The 15957-nt window shown below is 51.1% G+C and overlaps 1 protein-coding gene across 4 annotated transcripts in view; it reads right to left on the bottom strand.

Moving 5' to 3' along the window:
- RASAL2 (RAS protein activator like 2) overlaps positions 1-15957 on the bottom strand; it is a 247788-nt gene that overhangs the window by 48939 nt on the left and 182892 nt on the right. For 3 of the 4 annotated variants that reach the window (XM_055121458.1, XM_055121461.1, XM_055121459.1), the window contains one exon: positions 7444-7550. In XM_055121458.1, coding sequence (XP_054977433.1) covers positions 7444-7550 — 107 coding nt within the window. Of the gene's footprint in view, positions 1-7443; positions 7551-8980; positions 9919-15957 lie in introns of those variants that run through there. The other variant, XM_055121460.1, reaches the window with a different exon arrangement.

Raw genomic sequence — 15957 nt, 5'->3', positions numbered from 1 at the left:
AGGCGACTTACTCTGGGAACCGGGCTCCAGGGCGGCTGCCAGATCAGGCCTCACGCGAGCGGCCGCCAACTTTCCCGGGCCCCTGGCAGACGCGGCAGTGACAGTCGGTCGCTGGGATGGGAAGCTGCCGGCTGGAGTAACCCCCTGAGGACCGCCCCTGGCTAGCGGGGCCTGCCTGGTGCCGGGAATAAACGGCTGCCGTGCAACCGAGCTCCCGGGAGAGACTCGGTTCCCGGGAGGCAGGGAGGGGCCCCTCGCCCCCGGCCCGGGTTCTGCTTTCAGGCTTCCCCGCATAGGAAACGGTGTCACACAATTCGAAGAGACAGGCCCCTTCCTGTGGCACTGCTCTAGAGTCTCGGCAGCGTGTCCATGGCATGCCAGACGGGACCCAGTGAGGCCGGTCGCAGCCGGGCAAAAATTCAGTGCCATCGGGAAGCCAATCTTGGACTCCTGCTTCGTCTGCAGTTTCCATGACACCGGGATTCCCTGCCAGGGGGTGGGGTCACTATCACTGTCATCCCATGGCTCATCGATGTGCTCGAGCGGGCACCAGTCACGTCTCCATTGTGAGACGTGTTGTGACTGTTTCTGGTGTATTGAATAGGCCACGGGGAGCTCGCCAGGCCCTGCCGAGGGGTGGGGTGTTCACAGATAAACGATCTGTGGGATCCAGACGCCCCATCAATGGGGACTAAAACCTAATGGAGGGAATGAACAGGACAAACGCTCGGGAAGGGCGTCTCTAGGCAAGAGGTTAATAATAAAGCAACAAGAAGCTGGGAAGAGATTTGCCAAGAGATTTGGAGTTCCTATGTGGATCATTTCTCCTCCAGTGGGTTTTTATTTTTATTTCTTGCTTTTTGGGTCCCACCCGGCAATGCTCAGGGCTGACTCCTGGCTCTGCACTCAGGAATCACTCCTGGCGGTGCTCAGGGGACCCTATGGGATGCCGGGATCGAACCCGGGTTGGCCTCGTGCAAGGCCAACTCCCTCCCCACTGTGCTATGGCTCCAGCCCCTCTAGTGGGGGTTTTGTTTGTTTTTTCTTCCCAAATTTAAGAGCCAGAGGGAGAAGGAAAAGGTTCCCTCATTGATTACAATTGTTTCTCCAACGCAGGTTCGATGAATCAATCTCTGTCACCTATAACTCAGGGATCTGAATTTTTTGAGACAAATCCAGTGACTCTCTGGTATTAAAGTAATATTTGGTTATAAAAACTTGAAAGGCAAAAAGCACAAAAAAATCAACATCCTAGGAGGCACATTCTCCTGAATCAAATTTAATATTCAATATTTAATATTGATGTTGGTATTTTGAATAGCGCTGTCATTTATATTGATGCTATGATCTTAAAATAGAAATTTGACTGGTGAGATTATTTTGAAATAGAGAAGTGAAATGTGTGTTTACGTTTGAATACGCTATAACATTATAACGTGCTATAATTGCTAGAATAATATGTTTACAAGTTAAGAATCCATAGGGAGGCCAGGAGAAATACAGAACACAATTTCTAGATGATTCTTTTTGTGTGATTTCTTTTCTTTTTTTTCTGCGGTGCCAGGAACCAAATCCAGGGCCACATAATTGCAAAAGCAAGTGTTTTACTGGTGAACTACATGTCCAACCCCAGATTACAAATTTCTTTGGTTCTCTGTCTCTGTCTCTCTGTCTCTCTCTCTCTCCCCTTCCCTCCCTCCTCCCCCCTCTCTCTTTGCACCAAAGGTAGAACCCAGACACTCAAATATACAAAACTTTTACCTTTTGAGTTCCATCCTCTGCCCTTTTTTCAAAAAAATTATCTTCCAATTAATTGCTTTCTCTCTTTCACTTTCAAATTTACTATATCACTTTCAGAGCATCTCTCTCTCTCTCTTTTTTTCTTTTGCTTTTTAGGTCACACCCAGCTATGCTCAGGGGTTAAGTCCTGGCTCTGCACTCAGGAATCACTCCTGGCAGTGTTCGGGGGACCCTATGGGATGCCGGGGATCGAACCTGGGTAGGCAGCATGCAAGGCAAACACCCTCCCCTCCGTGCTTTCATTCCAGCCCACATATCTCTCTTTTTTTTTTTTTTGCTTTTTTTAGGTCACACCTGGCAATGCACAGAGGTTACTCCTGGCTCTGCACTCAGGAATTACTCCTGGCGGTGCTCAGGGGACCATATGGGATGCTGGGAATCGAACCCAGGTCGGCCGCGTGCAAGGCAAACGCCCTACCCACTGTGCTATTGCTCCAGCCCCCCACATATCTCTTTTAAAACACAAGGATTATGGCACTATTGCTTTTTTTTTTGCTTTTTGGGTCACACCCAGTGATGCTCAGGGGTTATTCCTGGCTTTGCACTCAGGAATTACTCCTTGCGGTGCTTGGGAGACCATATGGGACGCCGAGGATCGAACCCAGGTCGGGTGCGTGCAAGGCAAACGCCCTACCCGCTGTGCTATCGCTCTGGCCCCGGATTATGGCACTATTGCTGACCAAATGCAAAATTTCCTCAAAATTAGGTGCTTTTTTTTGTTGCACACTGACAACTGTTTACCACTGAGACAATGAATATTTCTATCACCACCAAAATTTCTCCGTCCAATCCTTCCCATTATCCTGAGTCCCTAGAGGCCACCATCTGATTTGTTCCTATAGTTTTATCTTTTCTAGAATGATACAAATGTGTTATTAAGCAGTCTCGAGTCTTCTTTCCCTTATCATGTTATCTCTGAAATTTATCTATTTATTGCTTATGTCAATAATTCATTCCTTTCTAATCTCCTGTGTGTGTATATATATATGTGTGTACCTAAACACACATACATATACATATATAGAGACATAAACATATATATGTGTGTATATATATGTGGAGCAACAGCACAGCGGTAGGGCATTCGCCTTTCATGTGGCTGACCTGGGTTCAATTCCTCCATCCCTCTCAGAGAGCCCGGCAAGCTACCAAAGAGTATCGCACCCGCACGGCAGAGCCTGGCAAGCTACCCATGGCGTATTGGGTGTGCCAAAAACCAGTAACAATAAGTCTCACAATGAGAGACGTTATTGGTGCCCGCTTGAACAAATCGATGAGCAACAGGATGACAGTGATTTTATATATATATATATATATATATATATATATACATATATATACATACATATATATATATATATACACACACATGACGAGTAAGGAGTAAGGAGAGACGAGTAAAGAGAAGCTTCTAAAATCTCAGGGCTAGGGCGAATGGAACCGTTACTGAGAAATTTGACGATCAACGAGATGATGATGATGATGATGATGATGATGATGATGATATATAAAACACTGAAGTTTGTTTATTCATTTGCCAACCGACGAACATCTGGGTTGTTTCCTATTTGGTCTATTAAGAATAAATTTGCTTTAAAAATTTGTGAACAAAGCTTTAGGTGAACATATGGTTGGAGTTTTTTTTTCTTTAAATGGCAACTTTTTAAAGAGGCTAAGATGTTAATGAGATGGAGTGAGGGTGGGCTCTTGGGATGGGAAGAGATCCTATATTTTCCCCTGGATATCTGAGATAATTTTAGCTTTACAGACGGTCTGGAAATCGGGGCTGGAGTGATAGCACAGCAGGGAGGGTGTTGGCCTTGCACACAGCCTACCAGGTTGATCCCTGACATCCCATTGGGTCCCCTGAGCACCACCGGGAGGGATCCCTGAGTGCAGAGCCAGGAGGAACCCCTGAGCACTATTCGGAGTGGCCCCAAAATAAAACAATTTGGAAACACGACCGGGGCACGTACCAGACAGCAGAGATCACAAACCACATTTTTTGCGGGGGCCGTCACAGCTGGCAATGCTCAGGGGTTCCTCCTGGCTCTGCACTCAGGAATTACTCCTGGTGGTGCTCGGGGGACCCTATGGGATGCTGGGGATCGAACTCAGGTCGGCTGAGTGCCAGGCCAAGGCCCTCCCTGCTGTGCTATCACTCCGGCCCCCCATCTACATTTCCTTTTTTTTTTTTTGCTTTTTGTGTCACACCCAGCGATGCTCAGGGGTCACTCCTGGCTCTGCACTCAGGAATTACCCCTGGCGGTGCTCGGGGGACCCTATGGGATGCTGGGAATCTAACCCGGGTTGGCTGCATGCAAGGCAAACGCCCTCCCCGATGTGCTATCGCTCCAGCCCCCCCCATCTACATTTTCACCTGTAATTATATAGTTTATGTATATTTCTAGTGTTTGATTCCTAACCCACTTGGAGCTGTTAAGCCAACAGTGACACACACTGAACTTGGCCCTACACTAGCTATCAGCCCATCAGGACGCCCGTTTTTCTGTTCTCTAATACACGTGATCTCTCACATCTGGTTACCTGGAGACAATTGGCTTATACTAGCCAGCCCTTTCTTCGGTCTTGACCAAGAGTCGGTTCTCTGCCTATCTGATATCACCCTCCCAGAGCCAAACCTTACGGAACTCATTTCTGATTTTTTTTCTCCCGTTTTTTGGTTCACACCCGGCGATGCTCAGGGCTGACTCCTGGCTCTGCACTCATGAATCACTCCTGGCGGTGCTCGGGGGACCCTATGGGATGCCGGGAATCGAACCCGAGTCGGCTGTATGCAAAGTAAGAGCCTCTTGGCTGTGCTATCTATCGCTCAGGCCCCTCATCTCTCTTTCTGGGCCATATTCAGCATGAATCAACACGCGTCAGCTGATGTGGGTCGTAATAGGCAAACTATTCGGAATGGCCTGATTCCGTTCCATTCAGAGTTATCAGAGCAAACCCAGACGTGGGGTCCACAGAAGAAACGGGGGATTCGGGGTCCCCAGCTTCCTGTTTGCCCGCCACAGAATGTGGCAACGAAGGAAGATGGCTTAAAGGGGGGATAACTGGACGTGAGGGGACAAATGACGGAAGAGGATGTCCCCCTCCCCCGCCCAGGGAGTCTGTGATTGAATGAACTCCCGGGGTTCCTCGAGGGCGCCTGAAAAAGCATCAGAGAAGAGCATGTAAGAGACATCACTAGGGGCTGGAGTGATAGCACAGCGGGGAGGGCGCTGGCCTTGCATGTGGGTTTGATTCCCGGCATCCCATAGGTTCCCCTGAGCACCTTCAGGAGTGATTCCTGAGTGCAGAGCCAGGAGGAACCCCTGTGCATCGCCGGGTGTGACCCAAAAAGCCAAAAAAAAAAAAAAAAGAGAGAGAGAGAGAGACATCGTCCACCGTCAGGGGAGATGGACTAGATGATTTTAATTGAAGTTTCCCACCTAATTTCCAGGGCTCTAAGAATAAGAGCATCACAGGGGGAGAAGGGCTTTAGAGTCTATTAGTTGCTTTCTTAAAAAAATACTATTTTTACTGCCTGGAGAGAAATGAAGTGCACCAAAAAAAAAAAAAATCCATATTATAGAAATGGCGGCGAATACATGGCAGAAAGGAAAGCATCGCGGTGGGCCTGGCCTCACACCAGGGAGGCTATTATTAATTTTTTTCTTTGTTTCAGCAGCAAATAAGGAAAATTCTACCAATGTGGCAACTAAATCTATGAGGCATATTATGTGACCTTCAGAGGCCCTTTAATAACCATATATTTTTTTTTCTTTTTCCATGAGCAACGAAAAGGCCACTCTTCCCCCGAGTCTGGCTCAGGATTCTCACAAGCCATAGTAAGTTGGTAAGTTGGCGTCAGTACCTTTTTTTTTTTTTTTGCTTTTTGGGTCACACCTGGCGATGCACAGGGATTACTCCTGGCTGTGCACTCAGGAACCACCCAGGGTGGTGCTCAGGGGACCATATGGGATGCTGGGATTCGAACCCGGGTCGGCCTCGTGCAAGGCAAACGCCCTACCTGCTGTGCTATCACTCCAGCCCCGGTGTCAGTACCTTTGATGGCCATTTTCTTAGGGAAATGAGGGGAAAGGAGATAAAATAAAAACAAAGTTTGTCTTCATTCTGGAAAAAGTAAAATGTATCGGGAGCTATGTCCATGGAAGAAAGAAATTTAATGAGACAAAAAAAAAAAAAATTTAAGGGACGGGAGCAATGGCACAGCAGGGAGGGCATTTGCCTTGCATGCATTGACCTGGGTTCGATCCCCGGCATCCCATAGGGTCCCCTGAGCACTGCCAGAAGTGATTCCTGATTGCAGAGCCAGGAGGAACCCTTGAGCATTGCCGGGTGTGACCCAAAAATCCAAAACAAGCAAAAAAAAAAAAAACTCAGATATTTAATAACTCCTGTCAGAAAAACTGGGTCAGAATATCCATCTAACACTTGCCTGCAATCTTCAAACTTTTTAAAAACAAAAACCCAAAAACCAAAACAAAACCCAAAGCATTGAAAGAATCAGGCCTTCAACTAACTCTGCAAGGCACTGAGAAACAACAGTGGAATTACCCCAAACTCCGCAATAAAACACTCATTTTGGTGACACTGCCAAGTTCAGTTTGGGATACACGAAGTTCTCAATTCCCGCTCAAAGGACACTGCAACTTAAAAAGGGGTGCGAGGAGGGGTTGGAGCAATAGGGGAGGGCATTGGCCTGGCACTCGGCCGACCGAGTTTGATGTCCGGCATCCCATAGGGTCCCCCGAGCACCGCCAGGAGTAATTCCTGAGTGCAGAGCCAGGAGTCAGCCCTGAGCATCGCCGGGTGTGACCCAAAAAGCTCAAGAAGAGAAAAATGAGAAAGAGCACTGGGAGAGCATCTTTTCCCTAACAGCATAGTCACTGTACCCTCAAGCCTGGAAATCAACTTTCTCATGGACGAAAACATGAGGAGAGTCAGAGGGGAGGCAGTTCCTGGGCCATCCCGGAGATGCGGGATGAGTCAAAGCTCTGGGGAACAGGTGGGCGACCGGGAGGGGGAGTCAAGCTGCCCCTGGTGGCTGCCCACCCTGGCTGGTCCCAGGGGAGCCTGACACGGAGTTTCTCCCAGGGTCAGCACTGAGCACTCGGGATGAGAACCCCCACTGGGGCATTCTCTGACCACTGACTCTGCAACATCTTTTTGCCATAATTTTTTTTTTCCTTTTTGGGTCCCACCCAGTGATGCTCAGGGCTGACTCCTGGCTCTGCACTCAGGAATCACTCCTGGCGGTGCTCGGGGGACCCTATGGGATGCCGGGGATCGAACAGGGGTCGGCCGCGTGCCAGGCCAACGTCCTCCCCGCTTTGCTCCCCCGCCCCCCCCAAACCCTGCTCTCAGAATCGAGCCTCGTTGTGGCAGAGCTGGGGAGAGGCCGCCCCCATGTGCTGGCGGGGACAGCGGGACGTCACATCTCCAGTTACAGATTTCGGGGACAGGCTGTGAGTGAATCTGACACTGGGGCCAGGGGACACGCCCCCCCCCCCCGCTAATGGGAGCCCCCCACCTGTGGCAGAGTCGAGAGACTTTCCAGGCGCAGATTGTGGGGAGCTGCCCCTGTGGATGAGGACAAACGACGTCGGGAGAAATGAGACTTACTGGGACTTTGAAGGGTGACGTGTTGGCCGGGTCCATGGAGCTGGGCTTCTCGGAGGTGCTGGTCCCGGAGATACTCCGTCGGCGGGGCGACCTCTCTGCCGGCACCTCTGTGGAGGGAACGAGAGAAACAGCGTCAGGAACCGCCAACGTCACATCTCCAAACTGCAACGTTACTGCCTTATTCTTAGTCTTACTTTATTATTATTTTGCATCTCTCCCAGCAATGCTCAGGTGTGTGGGGGTGAGAGAAATATCATCAGATCATCAGGAACTCCCTATGTCACATCTCCAAACTGCAACGTTACTGCCTTCTTCTTCTTCTTCTTCTTCTTCTTCTTCTTCTTCTTCTTCTTATTATTATTATTATTATTATTATTATTATTTTATTATTATTATTTTGCATCACTCCCAGCAATGCTCAGGTATGTGGGGGTGAGAGAAATATCATCAGACCATCAGGAACCCCCAATGTCACATCTCCAAACTGCAACATTACTGCCTTACTTTATTATTATTATTGTTATTATTATTACTATTATTATTATTTTGCATCACTCCCAGCAATGCTCAGGTGTGTGGGGGGGTGAGAGAAATATCATCAGATCATCAGGAACCCCCAATGTCACATCTCCAAACTGCAACATTACTGCCTTACTTTATTATTATTATTATTATTATTATTATTATTATTATTATTATTATTTTGCATCACACCCAGCGATGATGCTCAGGGCTGACTCCCGGCTCTGCACTCAGGAAATCCCTTCTGGCGGTGCTCGGGGGACCCTAAGGGATGCTGGGGATCGAACCTGGGTGCAAGGCCAACACCCTCCCTGCTGTGTTATCGCTCCAGCCCCTACTGCCTTTAAAAAAAAAAAGAAAAAGAAAACACACCCCGACCCAACTTGCTTTAAAGGCGCGTGCGTGCTCTCTCCAGCCACTGCACCCCATCCTGGGGTCAGTTGAACCCTCAGACCCCAGGGAGACGCCGTGCAGATGCTGGGTGCAGAGAAAACGCGTTTCCTCTGAATTCGGGTGCTTGCTCTTAAGTGCACTTGGGGACGTCCCTCTCAGCTGCAGGAGGCGACTCATTGCCTGCTGGGCACCCCAGGAGTTAACGGAGCCCCGGGGGTGGGGGGGTGGGGGTGACCCGCCTATTGGCGGGAACACAATCCACTCTAGTGCTCCACGGGACTTGGTGGGTGTTGGCTCCAAGGTCAGAGGTCAGCACCGGGAAGAGGCTGATCAAGCAGACAGCGGCTGAGGAGCTTCTATGCCCAGGGAGATATAAAAATAGAAGCGCCTCTCCTTATTCCGGCGGGCCGGCCTGAGCACAGCCCAGCCGGCCCCGGGCTCCTCAAGCTGTTCAGACTGACCTAAAAAAAAAAAAAAAAAAGAACTGCACGTTTCGGCAAACGGCGGCGAGAGCCTCTGAGCGGAAGCCTGGATACGAGCCGAAGTTTCCCTCCCCATCGAGTGCCAGAGACTGCACGGGCACGGAACGCACACAAACCGAACACACAGACGCAAGGGGTACCTTTGTCACAGCCGCTCCCCATCTCCCGTCGGCGGGCAGACACGGCATCCGGCTCCTCAGAGAACCCGAGGCGACCTCAGCGCGGACCCGGGAGAGGAAAACCGAACGCCCCACACCCCCAAGCCGAAGGAAAGCATCTGGGTCCTCTCGCAGGTCTTGAATGAGGGGGAGAGAACCGAGACGCCGGAGCCTGGCATTCTGGCTGCCGCTGCTGCGCCTCCGACAGAAAGATGCAGTTCAAACTTCCATTACTGGCTTCCCACAGAAAGATGCAGTTCAAATTTCCATTTCTGGCTTCCCACAGAAAGATGCAGTTCAAACTTCCATTTGCTGCTGCCGTGCCTCCGACAGAAAGATGCAGTTCAAACTTCCATTTCTGGCTTCCCACAGAAAGATGCAGTTCAAACTTCCATTTCTGGCCTCCCGGCCCCTGGGCTCCACGCTACTCCCACTTCAGAGCCGGCGTTTTCCTCTCGCTCGCTCGCTCGCTCTGTCTCGCTCGCCCCCTCCCTCTCTCCGGCTTGCAGTGGCAGCAGCAAAACGGGGCTGCGGCTCTTCAATCAATCTTCCCCGCTGCACATCCTCATCAGTTAACTTCAGGCGATGAGCAGGCGCTCAGCCACGACCTCCCTCAGTCACAGAAAAATCTCGCTGCCGCAGGAAACTGCATCGGCCGAGACTGAGATTCGGGCCATGCCCAGAGGACCCCGTTTCACGGCCACCCGGGAACGCACATGCCTCTCGGAGCCCTCCCAGGAAAAAAGCTCCTTGGAAGGTGCCTGTGCTGTCCATGTCGCGGCGTGCTGGACACGGATCGTCTTCCCATGACTAAACACGCCTGACCTCAGAGACGCAACAAACGACAACCTGACCGAGCATCGCGCCTGTCCCTCGGGGGCTGGGCACACTGGCCAGCAGGTCTCTTAACCCTCTGACTCATGATTCATCGCGCCCTCATGTCTGGAGCCGCCACCAGCAGCGGGCACACGTGACCAGGAAGGAAGGTCCTCAAAGAGAAGGGCCACCTCATTAGCTAAAACTCAGAGGCGAGGTAGAAAGCAGGGATTTTTTTTCCCTTTTTTTCAGTTTGCTTTTTCGGTCCCACCCAGCGATGCTCAGGGCTGACTCCTGGCTCTGCACTCAGGAATCACTCCTGGCGGTGCTCAAGGGGACCCTACGGGACGCTGGGGATCGAACCCGGGTCGGCCGCGTCAGGCCAACGCCCTCCCCGCTGTGCTATGGCTCCAGCCCCACAAAGCAGAGATTTTTAAACGCCCTGGCTCGGCCTGCACGGGAACGAGACCCTCATGTCTGCAGACCACGACGTGACCGAGTGATTCTCAAGTCAGGTGATTTCTGCACGGGGTGAGGTGGGCGGGGAGAGGGGCTGGGGGCCGGTGCTGGGAACTCCCTTCCCTCCAGAGAACCAAGCCACAGTGCCCGCTGCTGCTGCTGACCTGCCTTTTCTGGGGAGCTGGCAGAGAAGGTGGGTGGGGAGTGCAATTACTTCCATGAGCGGAGGCAGCGAGCCGGCCCCCCGTTTCCCAAACTTTCGTGAAACACACTTAAGGACAAGAAGAAAGCTTCACCCTCACTTCTTCCAAAGATCTAATGTGGGACGGGCACCTGAGGACAGTGGGGAGTCGCTGGCCTTGCACGTGGCTGACCGGGGTTCCATCCCCAGCATCCCATAGGGGCCCTGAGCTTCCCCCCAACCCCCCTCCCCAAATAAAATAAAACAGACCAAAACCCTAAGCAACAACAACAACAAAACCACGAATGTCAACATTTCAACCTCAATACATATATTCATTTATTTATAATTATTTATTCATTATTATACCCCCACCCCCGCCCCCTGTAGATTCTCTTGGATTGGAGAAAACACATCACAGCTTGAAAAACATTACTGGGTGGGGGGCTGGAGCAATAGCACAGCGGGGAGGGCATTTGCCTGGCACGCGGCCGACCCGAGTTCGATGTCCGGCATCCCATAGGGTCCCCCGAGCACGGCCAGGAGTGATTCCTGAGTGCAGAGCCAGGAGGAACCCCTGAGCATCGCTGGGTGGGACCCAAAAAGCAAACAAAAACAAACAAACAAAAAAACATTACTGAGTGGTTTAAAAAAATTTTTTTTCTTTGCTTTTTGGGTCCCACCCGGCGATGCTCAGGGGTTCCTCCTGGCTCATGCACTCAGGAATCACTCCTGGTGGTGCTCGGGGGGCCCTATGGGATGCCGGGGATCGAACCCGGGTCGGCCGCATGCCAGGCCAACGCCCTCCCCGCTGTGCTGTTGCTCCGGCCCCGACGTGGCATTTCTGCTGACTGGGAAGAACGCCCAGCCTGGCGTCAGGAGGCCCAAATTACACCGTCCACTCCCTCCCCGCCAGGTGACACGGCGCCTGGTTCTTCCCCCCTTGCCGGAACCCTGCCCCTCCTCTGCGTCTCAGGGCCCCTTCCGGACACCCAGGCCGGGGAGCGGGGCAGCCGACGAGTGTCCACCCGCTGGAGCCCGTCCTTGGTCACTGGGTCCGACCGGGAGGTCCTGCACCAAGCTGCGGCTTCCACTGCAGTTCCAGGAGGCGGCGCGGGGCCTTGGCACTCCACCCGGCAGTTCCCCGATGCCCGAGACCCCGTTCCACCCGCCCAGCCCTGGCCACACTGCTGCCCGGGACCCTGAGACGGGCGAGCGCAGGGGACAGGCGGGGTCGCGTGCTCGGACGCGCGGGGGAGATGGGGGTGTTCCAGGGACCCGGAGTTTGTGGCGGGCTCCAAAGCCGTCCCCATCTGGTATGCGGTCGTGTGTGTGTTCCCGGCTATGGCTCAACCCCCAGGAGACCACCTACCCTAGGGCTCCAGAGAAGAGGGGCCACAGCAGGAAGTCACTCCCCCAACTGACACTCCGTCACTCCAGTGAGGGAGTGAGGAAGCCCCCGGGAGAGCGCCAAGGGCAGGGGGCACTCCTGAGCACTGTGATCAGCGAGGGGGAGGGGGGCAGAGACCAGGAGGAGAAGGTGCAGACACCACCCCCCGCCCAAAAGCCAAGATCCTGGGGTACAACGGTCTCTACCGGAAGGATGCAGGGACTGTGTGTGAGAGAGACGCACGCCCGGAGTCACAAACGAGATGGAAGTCATTCCGGAATGTCACTGTGTTTGGGAAGAGGGACGCGTCCGTCAGACTGATGGAGCGCTGGCGTGCAAAGGCCTCTGCGAAAGCCACCAACAAGAAAGCAAAGTCCTGCCTTGTCATCATGAGCACCCGACACCGCAAGCCTCGATCAATGTCCCGCCTCACTGGTCTCACCCCGTTCGAGCTCAGACGCTGAGCTGTGACGGCAACAGCTCAACTCCAGTGCCCTGAATTCGAACCACATCTGTCACTTTTGTCATGGGGCTATGGGGTGGGGTGCACAGGGGATCAAACCCAGGGTCTCACGTACATGTCACACTGGGCATATACACTCTGCCCTGGGCTACACCTCAGTCCCTTTCTTTTTTTCTTTTTTTTTGGCTTTTTGGGTCCCACCCAGCGATGCTCAGGCAGGGCTGACTCCTGGCTCTGCACTCAGGAATTACTCCTGGCAGTGCTCAGGGGACCCTATGGGATGCCAGGGATCAAACCCGGGTCGGCTGCGTGCAAGGCAAACGCCCTCCCCGCTGTGCTATCGCTCCAGCCCCAGCTCAGTCCCTTTCTACCACTTTTTTTTTTTCTTTTTGGGTCGAACCCAGTGATGCTCAGGGCTGACTCCTGGCTCTGCACTCAGAGATCACTCCTGGCGATGCTCGGGGGACCCTATGGGATGCTGGGGATTGAACCCGGGTCAGCTGCGTGCAAGGCCAACGCCCTCTCCGCTGTGCTATCACTCCAGTCCCTGGTGGTCCTACATTCTATAAAATTAAAATATACATATATTTTTGAAGAGGGATTATTTAGACTTTTTATGAATAATTTGTCTACAGGAGACATAGTTTTATAACTATGTAGCTCATATCAAGTCCAATGAGTGGAGGAAGTATCTGTTTTTAATTGATTTTGGGGTTGCTAGAAGTAGGGGCTATAATTGATCTCTGGGTTAAGGCAGAGTCTCTTGCCCCCCTGCCTGGCTGTCTTCACAGGGGCCCCTCAGAGGGGTGGGTTGAGTTTCCCTCCCCGTCCCAAGCAGAGCCTCGGCAGCTGAAGACCTCCAGAGCCCAGCCACAGCCATGCTGAAGGCCCCTCTCCACACGGTCGGACGAGCCTCATGCATGACGGAACTGGCAGAAGAACCCAAGTATGCGGGACCTGGGGCTGAGATCTCCAAGCCTGCTCAGATCGGGACTGGGCCTCCTCCACCCAGATCCCCCATTTTCCAGTAGCTAGGCAGTCACACCCAGAAACTGCCCCCAGCACCGTGTAATCCCACCAACAGCCAACATCCAGAGACTATAAAACCAAGCTCCCAGAAGCAGCTGACATCTTATAGCCTAGTTCTCCCTCTGGGAGAACCTAGCAAGCTACCGAGATCTTCCTGCCTGCATGGGAGAGCCTGGCAATCTCCTCGTGGCGTATTAATATGCCAAAACCAATAACAATGAGGGGTCTCATTCCCCTGACCCTGAAAGCACCTCCAAGGCGGCATTGTTGGGAAGGACGAGTAAAGAGAGGCTGCTAAAATCTCAGGGCTAGGACGAATGGAGACGTTACTGAAACCGCTCGAGAAATTCGACGATCAACTGGATGATGACGATGATGATGATGAAGGGAAAGGACACATTTAGGAGTTTTTGTTTGTTTTGAGAGTGGTAGTGGGGTGGAGGGCAGAGGAGGGTTGCCGGGGATCGAACCCAGAGTCTCACATACCCAGAGGTACCACCCAGAGCAAGTACCTCAGAGCTACCTTCTTGGCTCCGAAATGCAGCATGTTGGGAAGGAAAATAGCCTTGTCCATGTGAAAGCAGTTTCAGAAATTTCACAGGGAAGACGAACAAAATGTGGGAAGATATTTATAAAGTTTTAATTTGGTTGGTGATGATGTCAGAAGCAAAAATATCTTCACAACAAAAATCCTCTCATTTTGTCAGGCCAGAAAAACATGACATATTCACAGACATAAGTCAGCACATACAGCGTGTCTAAATATTTCCCATTAACAGTCATGCATGCCAATTCCTCGTCATTCTCTGTACAGAATCAGAAAACATGAATGGATGGGAATGATTTACTGATGATAATTTCACAGGGGCCACATTAAAAAAAAATCTGATATTATGTTTGGGTAATGAGAGTTCTAAGGGCCTCAAAAGATGAATTTTCAGTTCTCTTCAAAAGTCCTGGGGGCTGAATCGATAGCACAGAATAGGGCGTTTGCCTTGCATGTGGCCGACCCGGGTTTGATTCCCAGCATCCCATAGGGTCCCCCGAGCACTGCCAGGAGTCATTCCTGAGTGCAGAGCCTGGAGTAACCCTGAGCATTTCCAGGTGTGACACAAAAAGAAAACCAAAAAGTCCTTATTAAAAATTAGCAACATTTCAATTTTGTAATGAGACACTTTGTAACTATATCTCACCGTGATTCAATTTTTAAAAATTAATTTTAAAAAATAGTTAATATGTATATATGACCTGTTTACTATAAGTGTATAATATACCACGAATCAAAGATATATGATCTATGTGTACATAGATGGGAAAATAAAATCAATTTTCAAATTAACAGATTCCAAAAATATCCGTTAAAAAATTGGTGGTATTTCTTTCTTTTTGCTTTTTTTGTTTTTGGCTTTTTGGGTCACACCCAGCGATACACAGGGGTTATTCCTGGTTCGTGCACTCAGGAATTACTCCTGGCAGTGCTCAGGGGACCATATGGGATGCTGAGAATCGAACCCGGATTGGCCACAAGCAAAGCAAAAGCCCTCCCCGTTGTGCTATCCCTCCAGCCCCAATTAGCAATATTTCAACAAAGCACACTAGAAAATTAAATACACAAAGTAGATTTGAACTCTCAAAACAAAAAATAAAATCAATTTTCAATTGAACAGATTCTAAAAATATCGTTTAAAAAATTAACGCTATTTCAATAAAGCATACTAGAAAATTAAATACACACCAAACTGTCCTTGGGTACCTGTTTAAATCCTTAAAGTTTTAGGGCACCGTGGGGTTCTGGAGGAAAATCTGAATTTTCCTTTAAATTGCATGCATAATAATAATAATAATAATAATAATAATAATAATAATAAAAAATGGGGCAGGGCAAGTCTGAGACTTGAGTTATTCATTGATAAAAAAGCCAGACTGGGCCAGGTAACCAGTACGGGGGGGGGAGGGGAGGGCGCTTGCCTTGAACATGGCTGACGTGGGTTTGATCCCTGACACCCCATGGGGTCCCCTGAGCCCCGCCAGGAGTGAACCCTAAGCGCAGAACCAGGAGTATCCCCTGAGCACTGCTGGGCGGGGTGGTCCCAAACTCAAGAAAAAGAATAAAAGGAAAGCAAGCCCTTCGTGCTGTTGAATTTGAAATTCTGAGTCTCTCCCATGGGAGATCCAGAAGACATTAAGAAAGAAGAGACGAGGGGGGGGGGGGGGCCGGAGCGATAGATAGCACAGTGGGGAGGGCGTTGGCCTTGCACACGACCAACCTGGGTTCGATTCCCCGGCTGCCCATGGCCAGGAGGAAGTCCTAAGTATTGCCGGGTATGACCCAAACCCAAAACAAAACAAAACAAAACAAAAAAACACACAAAGTGAAGTGAAGGCAAAAGGTGAGCTCAGGGAGAAGTAACGGCTGCCCCTATTCCTGGCGTTAGTGGGTTTCTTCTCTCTGCTGTTCCGGCTGGTGACATGGGTGGTGGCACTCAGGGCCACTGGGAAACACCCCTCCCGGGTCCACCCTCGGCCTCGGCCCCGTGTCACTGGGACTGCAGTGCCTCAGTGGACACAGGGTCGTGTCGGATGCACACGTCCTGGCATGTCCCTACACACCTGCCCACTGG

The sequence above is a fragment of the Sorex araneus genome, chromosome X, assembly GCF_027595985.1.
Source record: "Sorex araneus isolate mSorAra2 chromosome X, mSorAra2.pri, whole genome shotgun sequence".
Lineage (NCBI taxonomy): Eukaryota > Metazoa > Chordata > Mammalia > Eulipotyphla > Soricidae > Sorex > Sorex araneus.
Note: the sequence above shows the minus strand (reverse complement) of the source record. Positions and strands in the feature narration are given on the sequence as shown.